Consider the following 8,850-nt stretch of genomic DNA (forward strand, 5'->3'; position numbering starts at 1 on the left):
CCACCAGGAGAAGGGAGATGGTGAACCACCAGGAGAAGGGAGATGGTGAGCCACCAGGAGATGGGAGATGGTGAGTCACCAGGAGACGGGAGATGGTGAGCCACTAGGAGACGGGAGACAGTGAGCCACCAGGAGAGTGGGTGCTCCTGAGCTTCACTAGCTGTGCTGCTTCCAGCTGATAATGAGTTTTTGTTTGAGAAACTAAGCCCTCTGGACGGGGCCTCACAGCAGAATAGACATGCAAGCTCAGCTGTTCCCCCTGCTTGGCTTTTAATTGGTGCTGGGATGGGGCATGTGCAGGGGGCGGGTGAGGGGCAGGGAAAGATCCTTAAAATACTTGAGAAAAGGGCCTTTCCTGCAACTTGGTTAAGAAACCGTTGCAATCACAATAATATTGGACTGAACGAGGTTGGTCTTCATGGAATTTTAGTAACCCAGAGTTTAAGACAGGAGTGAAATTTCTTGTCTTTATTTCTAATTTGCAAACTGGGAAAGTGAGTCTGGGCAGAAATTGGGTTTCCAGTGCCTATCGGTGACCTCAGCCATCAACCACGGTGGAACCACAGGCTGCCCGGAGAGTCAAACCCTGACTGTATTGGACTCAAAAAATAAATACCAGTGACAAATGCAGACTTAGAGAATGTGACCCAATGCTTTCACACTCCTCTGTACTTTTCTTTTCATAAATTAGTGGTTTTCAAAGTGGATAGCAATATGAATATTTCCCTTTTTCAGTGATATGGTTTTTCTCGTCACCAGAAAGCTATCCTATACCCTGTACTTGGCTCACGTGCCCTCATGGCCGCACGTGGGGGGCATCATTGTGGCACCTGGTGGGGTGGCAGGTGCCTCCTCCTGAGGCAGCAACCCCAAAAGGTAAGCGTGGTTCTGCCCATGCCCCCATTTCCAGCAGGCGATGTCAGCGGTAGGACCATGGATACCAACTGGCGAGGGGAAGCACCAGGAGACAGAGAAGACGGCTGTCCGCTGGGGCTTCTAGTCTCCCTTCCAGGAAGTATTTGAAGTAGCTGACACAATTAAACACAACATAAAAGAGGACTTAAAAAAAAAAAGCCGAGAAAAATTTTAGCAGACGTCTGGGATGGATTTAGCTGTGCGTTTTCTGGCAGTGAAGGTAAAAAAGGAAATCTCCATCTGGGTCTAATAAAAGGCACTCCATAGATACACTGGGGAAAAGAAACTTTTTCATTCAAGGGAGAATTAATTATAGAAGGACACTGGGAAATCTAAATACCATAAACGGGTTTTGCTGACATTTCAAGAATGTTCAGATTGAGTTTTTTTTTTTTTTTTCTGTTAAAAAGTTGATTTCTTTGAGTGCCCCGAAAGCCTGGCATTGCATGGCAGCCCAGCAAGACAACCTTCGGCGCGACTGATGGAGGCTGTTTCCGATTGCCTGAGCTCACACAAGCGCAGGAATTACAGAACCCACAGCAGTGATTTCTACGGGTTTGTCAACAGAACTTCTTCTCAAAGCATTTTACTTGTATACATTTATAAATTCTAAGACTTAACATTACTTAGTATGAATTCAGTGAAAAAGTAAGACTTCAGTGAACACAAAATCTGAAGCGAGAGGTTATGATGCTTGCTGGAGTCGATCTGTTCATTTCCAGGCTCCGCTTTGGTTGCATTGTGTAGAATAAACCTTCACTCGCGCAGGTAAGAAGTCCTAAGTGGTCACAGGCCTTAGAACCCTGCACCGTGCAACCTCAAATAGCTCCAGAACCTTGACAGAGTCATTACGGAGTTGAACTCACCAGCCATTGCGTGATTCGTCTAACATCGCTTACATTTCTCAACGTAAAGTTAAGCAGCGCACCAAACTTTTCGGCAGTCGCAAAGTGGGGCTCAGCACTAAGGAGCCCCTGAGTTTTCCGAGGTGCAGCCATGAGCCCGACGGTCCGCATGCTCCTCCATGCCTCTGTGTGCGCATGCTCTGGTGCCAGGCCACCGCTGCACCTCCATCTGCGCATGCCCAGAGCCTGTGCAGGGCCTCCGTGTGCGCATGCCCAGAGCAGGTGCAGGGCCTCCTCCTGCGCCTTTGTGTGCGAGTGCCCAGAGCAGGCGCAGAGCCCTTTTGACCTTGCTTAAGGGGCGCACTGGTGTGGACCATAGTGCCAGGATGCGAGTTGTGAGGGGTAGCATGGACAGAGGGTGAGAACTCGAGCCCTGATCCAACCACACTGTTTAAACTTGACCCTATCACTTAGCACATGTTTTATCTTTGGTACGTTCTGTTTTTGCTTAGCTTCAGTTTGCTTGTCTCTAAAACGGCGATTATGTGGCACCTTCATGGGAGTTACATAATAATAAGAAACCCCTGTAGAGCTGCTAAATAGTGCCTGACACATAGGAACACACACACACACACACACACACACACACAACTCAGCTAACTTTATAGGAAAAGGTGTTATTACTGTGTTTTCTGGGGTAGCCTGGAGCTTTCCTTCTGTGGTAGCATCTCAGCAACAAAGCATTATCTTACATGTGCTTCACGTTCTAGAATATGAGGGGTCTGAGCCACTGATGCTGTTCAGCCAGGAGCACCAGGCAGGTGAAAGAGAAGAGAGCTGCTGATGCAGGTGAAAGAGAAGAGGACTGCTGATGAGAAGTCGTGATCTTTCTTCTCCCAGTTAAATTAAAATGTGTGTTGTTTCCAGCGTGCCAGAATTACATTTATAATACAATTGTGCAGGTTTTCTATATTGAGTACGTTTTGGAAATCTGTCCCCTAGCGGCATGCATCTAATGCACTGTCCATTTGAGGCATAGATGACAGTAAACAAATATATTACTCAACTTACAGTAAGACTAAAAATTAAACTAGATTAAAATTAAAAACTTTTATGCTTCAAAGGACACCATTATGAAATTGAAAAGAAAATTAACAGGACGGGAGAGAGGATTGGCAGAGCGCAGGTCTGGTCAGGTATTTGTATCCAGGGCAGCTTTGGAAGGCTGTGGAGCTGTTGGAACCCATATGTGCCTCTGGTGGGAACGTTCAAAACCATTTTAGAAAACTGTTTGGCAGTTTGCAGTAAATACATGCTCCCGGAAACAACCCAAATGTCTGTCAACAGTAGAAAAAGCAAAAATAAATCGTGAAATGTTCACATTAAATAAAATGAACAAACAACATGGGTGCCTTTTGACAGCCTAAACAAGGAAAAGAAGCCAGACAGAAAGAGTATATTATAAGATTCACTGATGCGATGTTCAAAGCTGGGCACTCCTGGGGGATGGAGGCAGAGGTCAAAGACCTTGGCAGGTGGGAGGGCCTGCAGTCACAGAAGGGGCTTCTCAGATGCTGACGATGTTGTGTTTCTTGGTCCTGATGACACTGGTTACCCAGGTGAAGGCTGAGCCACACATCTAGGGCAGGTTAGGCACTTTGTGAGCAAGTTATCCTTCGGTGAAATGTTCGTTAAAACAGATCATGAGTCAGGTAGCGCTAAATATTACAGAGAAATATTTGTAATATGTTTATTACAGGAGGGATGGGCTTCCAGGGGGGTTGGCAAGGGCCAGCCATGCTGAGCTGTCGTGGGCATAAAGACCTGAAGGAGAGGAGGAAAGGGGCTGGGCTGAGGAACGGCACGGGCAGAGGCCTCAAAACAGGACTCAGCTTGGCTGTGTCTGAGGAGCCGTGAGACAGGGAGGTCACCGAGGGCCTCGTCTAATTTCTCCTTTCATCTGAGTGGATGGAAACCTTGGAGGGTTTTGGGAAGAGCACGAAATGAGCGGGCTGTAAGGTTACGTGGTCACTCTGGTTTGTATTGAGAATAACTGCAGCAGGCTCAGCAGGGGGCTCGGGTGGAAGCCGCTCTGGGTCTTGGATTAACGAACACAGATTTGCTGCCCATGCTACAGCGGTCAGCCTGGTTGTGTGCCTCCATAACTGGCCTCGCTACTTTTTCATGGTGCAGGGAAATACTGCTTCCGGAAGCCCATTCAGTCTCCTTTGTAGCCTGGAATTGACCCTGGAAGAGTTCACAGGTCCTCTCCTTCAGCCCTTTTACTTTTTTCTGAACCCAAGCTGTGGTCTGAAACCCTCAATCCTCCCATATCTGTTCAGCGCCAGCTTCCCAAAGCTCTGTGCCTTGGGATAAAATAACTCCAACTTGTGCCGGGCGTGGTGGCTCACGCCTGTGATCCCAGCACTTTGGGAGGCTAAGGCAGGCAGATCATTTGAGGTCAGAAGTTTGAGACTAGCCTGGCCAACACGGTGAAACCCTGTCTCTACTAAAAATATAAACATTAGCCGGGTGTGTTGGCGGGTGCCTGTAATCCCAGCTACTTGGGAGGCTGAGGCAGGAGAATCACTTGCACCCAGGAAGCAGAGGTTGCAGTGAGTTGAGATCGCGCCACGGCACTCAAGGATGGATGACGAGTGAAATACCATCTCAAACCAAAAAAAAAAAAAGAAAGAAAAGAAATAGCTTCAACTTAAAGTATTAGCGACTCAGAAAAGTATGTGGCCTTCTGCTCGTGGAGCATTGAACGAACCTTAGGTTATTGCCATAATTTGCTGCAAATAGGAAAAGAAATGTGAGCTGGGAACATTTTGCTTGTTTCTTCTCACCAAGGCAGTGTTTGCAGTTAAGCCGACTGGCTTCATGCAGTGCAGAGCTCCTTTAAACATCGTGGGACAGGTGGGTCTGCCAAGCGGGAGCTTTCTGTGCTGGCCCAAGGCCATGTGGCCCAATTCTAGCCTCTCTGACCCTGTTCTGCTGCCGGCATGCCCCCCACCCACCCATCTCCACCTCCCCCTCCCGCTCCCCCAGGTCCCAGCCATCAGCCGCGTTGTTTCGATGACTGCTCCCATTGAGGCCCTTGGCTCACCGTGGGATGACGGCTCCTGTCAAGGCTGTTTGGCTCACCGTGGGATGACGGCTCCCATCGAGGCCGTTTGGCTCACTGTGAGATGACGGCTCCCATCGAGGCTGTTTCTCCTGCCCTGCCCCTACAGAGCCTCCCTTCTTGTGTTCCGCTGTGAGTCTAGGGGACCCATGCAGTTTTGGAGCAAGCTTGTATGTCTTCTTCCCCTAGTGAAACAGCAGATTCCTTCGGGTGGCAAGCGGCATCTCACCTGTCTCCCCTACTCCATGGAGCCTAGCAGAGGACCGCAGATACTTAGGAGTTACTTTATTGAGTTGACTGCAGAAAACACGGGCGAATCATGGTAACCTTCGATTAGGTGATCTGTTCTTAGATATGGTATAAAAAGCATAAGCAACCAAAGGAAAAGATCAATAAATTGGACTAGATTAAAATTAAACACTTGTTCCTCAAAGGGCACCATTACGAAAATGGAAAGAAAATTCACAGGATGGGAGAGATGATTGGCAGAGCGTAGCTCTGGTCAAGTATTTGCATCCAGAAGACACAAAGAACTCTGTCAATTCATAACAAAATGATGCTCTAATCTAACCAGGGGCAAAGGATTTTAATTGGTATTTTACCAAGGAAGAATACAAAGGGCCAGCCAACGAATGAAAAGATGGTCAACATTATTTGCATTTACTTACATTAGAGAAATGCACATAAAAACTTTGTGCTTCATACCCACTAAGAGGGGTATAATAAAAAAGACAGACAATGAAGAGGTGTTAAGGAGGATGTGGAGGAGTTGGAAGTCTTGTGTGTTGCTGGTGGGAATGTAAAATGGTGAAGCTGCTCTGGAAACACTTTGGCAATTCCTTGATGTACAGGAATATGAAGAGTTACTGATACGCCCTGCAATTCCACGCCTAAGTATATCCTCAAAAGCTTTGAAGACATGCGTCCACACAGAAACTTTCACACAAATGTTCTTGTGTTCTTGGCAGCATTATTCATCGTAGCCAAAGAGTGGAAGCCTCTCATGCCCATCAGTAGATGAATGGATAAAGGAAATGTGATTTATCCTTACCATGGAGTGTTATCCAGCCACAAAAAGGAACCAACTACTGATTTATGTACACCATGAATGAACTTTGAAAGCACGATGCTAAGTGAAGGAAGCTAGAAATAAAAGGCCACACATTGTATGATTCTATTTATGTGACATGTCCAGAACTGGCAAATTTGTAGGGACAGAAAGTAGATTAATAGTTGGCAGGGGCTGGGGGAGGGGGTGTGGGAGCGACTGTGTGTGGGTCTTGTGCCTTCTTGGGGTAATGAAAATGCTCTAGAATTAGATGGTGGTGATTGTGCAACTCTGTAAATGAACTAAAAAACCACTGAATTGTACATTGTAAAGGGTGAATTTTATAGCATGTGAATTCTCTCTGTGTGTGTGTGTGTGTGTGTATTATTATTATTATTTTTTGAGACAGAGTCTTGCTCTGTTGCCCAGGCTGGGGTGGAGTGGTGCCATCTCGGCTCATTGCAACCTCCACCTGCCAGGTTCAAGTGATTCTCCTGCTTCAGCCTCCTGAGTAGGTGGGATTACAGGCATGTGCCACCACAGCTGGCTAATTTTGTATTTTTAGTAGAAATGGGGTTTCACCATGTTAGCCAGGCTGGTCTTGAACTCCTGACCTCAGGTGACCCACCCACTTCAGCCTCCCAAAGGGCTGGGATTCCAGGCGTGAGCCACTGTCCCAGCCTGAATCTTTCTTAAGTTATGTCTGGCCTTCGGCAGAAATAGCCACAAAGCCAAGGTAGGAACATTTTACTCTTCAAGTGATGATGGCATCCGATAACCTTTTAGAAGTAGCTTTTAAAATGCAACATAGCCCAGGGCTCCAGAAAAAGACTTGCACGGAGAAGAGAGGGCTTTGTAGATCTCAGCAGATGAGGTGTGCTGCCCAGGGAGCTCGGTTTACACTGTAACTGGGTTGCACTGTCGCCACTGGTCTCCTCCTCCCCACAGATCCCAAGGGAGGAGTTCCTGTTGTGTAACATCCAGAGAAGCTTCTGGAAGCCTGGGGAGCTCTGGCTGTGCAGGAAAGATCCAGCCATTTTGTTGCGGAAGGTGCTCACCATCACGCTCCCCTGTCGCTGACCCACCCACTTCCGCTGCTCACGTCATGCTGTGCTCAGCGTTATTCAGGGCAGAATTTCACTCATCAAAAATGGATTTGGGCGCATTTTAAAATAGTGCGTTTTCAGAATTTTTGTGGTTGAGAACCAAAGAAGGAAGGCATGGCACGGGTTTGAATCACTTACATGGGCTTTGTTTGCTTGTTTAGGTCAGTGTTTCTAGTACTTTGTATTTCTCATATAAAGCCAGAGAAAGCCACAAAGAGATTTAAGGTGTGGGTGGAAGTGCTCCGTTGGCTGTGTCTGTGTTCCTACAGAGCTTTATGTTTTTTGGGAGGGTGGGGATTGGGGAGGTGAGGGACAGGGAGCGCTAGTCGGGAGGGTTGGGCAGCCACACTGGGGGTGGAGAAGGTGCCCTGGTCCCTGCGGGGCTGTGGGGCAGGTGAACTCTCTGGGGGCCTCTGTCATGGTGGAGGGCAGAGAACACTGGTCCAGCACCATTTCCCTGGCGTGGTCTGCTCCAGGCTGCCCAGTGGTGGAGGGTGGAGGCACCAGCCAACTGGGGCAGGCTGTAGCCTCACTGTGGGCTAGAGACTCCGTCCCTGTGCTGATCTGAGACAGGGGGGCTGCAGGGAGACCTGGGGCCCCATGCTCCTTAGTCCTTTGTTCCAGCCAAGCCACCTCTCTCTCTGCCCATGTTCAGTGGATGCTGGCTGTTTTTGTTTGTGGCTCTCTCTGGACTGTTTTCCATCTGCCTCTGTGCATCAGGGACTTTAATGTTTTACCAGGTATTTTGAGCCTCACAGTGACTATTCTGGGCCCAGGGGAGAAAAGGTGAAGTCCCGTTCCCCATAGAGTGCTCCCCTCCCTGTGGAGGTGTACTTCCCTTCCCCCAAAGATTGCTTCCCTTCCCCAGAGTGCTCCCCTTCCCCCATAGACTGCTCCCCTTCCCCACAGAGGAGTGCTCCCCTGCCCCACAGAAGAGTGCTCCCCCACAGAAGAGTGCTCCCATCCCCCCACAGAGGAGTGCTCCCATCCCCCCCACAAAGGAGTGCTTCCCCCACAGAGGAGTGCTCACCCCACAGAGGAGTGCTCCCCCTCCCCACAGTGTGCTTGTCTCACGTGTCCTGAGTATGGGTGGCATGGGGTGGTGAATGCATTGTCCGCAGGGAGCAGCCACCCTGAAGGCAAATGGGAGCACTAATTCCTGATCTAGATGGTGTCAGGTTGAAAGGAAGTTTTTAAAATAAGTGCAGGCTCATTTAGAGATGGCTGCTGCCTGGCCTGATGTTGCATGGGAAACAGCGTCAGAACCCTTGGGGGTCGGTGTGGGGGGACGCCTCCTGTGGAAGGGGGTGCTGTGCTGTCACCTCCCATGTCGAATTGCACCTGAGACACTAGCATCTGTGCTGCTTAGCACGTGGGCCCCACGGAGGAGCCCCCGCAGGCACTGGTATCTGTGGGAGACTGGGGTGTGAGCACGCGGTATCACAGGTCGTGTGTAGGGAGACTTAGGATAGGTGCTGTCTGATTTCGTAGTCTGGATATTCGAGTAAACTTGACGTTAGCATTAATTTCAGGCACTGGATGACCAAAAGTGAGAAAAGGGAAAACCTGAGAATTTGCTCAACTGTGTAAAAATGATGCCACTTAAGATAATTCTGCGAAGCTACCACTTATGCCTGTGGAGCGTAACATCGGCTTCCTGAGGCACTCTCAGCCTGCTCCATTTTATTTCACTTAGATAGTATCCCCCGCATGTGATGGCCAGCCTTCGCCCCGTGCCTTCGCCCCGTGCGTCCCCGCAGTGCAGCTGAATCTCAGGGGACTCAGACACATGTGCTCAAACTGAAGGTC

General features: G+C 48.9%; 1 protein-coding gene across 1 annotated transcript; it reads left to right on the forward strand.

Moving 5' to 3' along the window:
* Positions 1 to 3,444: 3,444 nt before the first annotated feature.
* LOC105505918 lies at positions 3,445 to 4,005 on the forward strand. Its single transcript, XM_011933914.1, is given in 4 exon segments — positions 3,445 to 3,498; positions 3,500 to 3,540; positions 3,542 to 3,979; positions 3,981 to 4,005. Coding segments are annotated over 4 exon segments (558 nt in total).
* The last annotated feature ends 4,845 nt before the right edge of the window (positions 4,006 to 8,850 follow it).

The sequence above is a fragment of the Colobus angolensis genome, unplaced genomic scaffold (assembly GCF_000951035.1).
Source record: "Colobus angolensis palliatus isolate OR3802 unplaced genomic scaffold, Cang.pa_1.0 Scaffold13, whole genome shotgun sequence".
Taxonomy (NCBI): Eukaryota; Metazoa; Chordata; class Mammalia; order Primates; family Cercopithecidae; genus Colobus; species Colobus angolensis.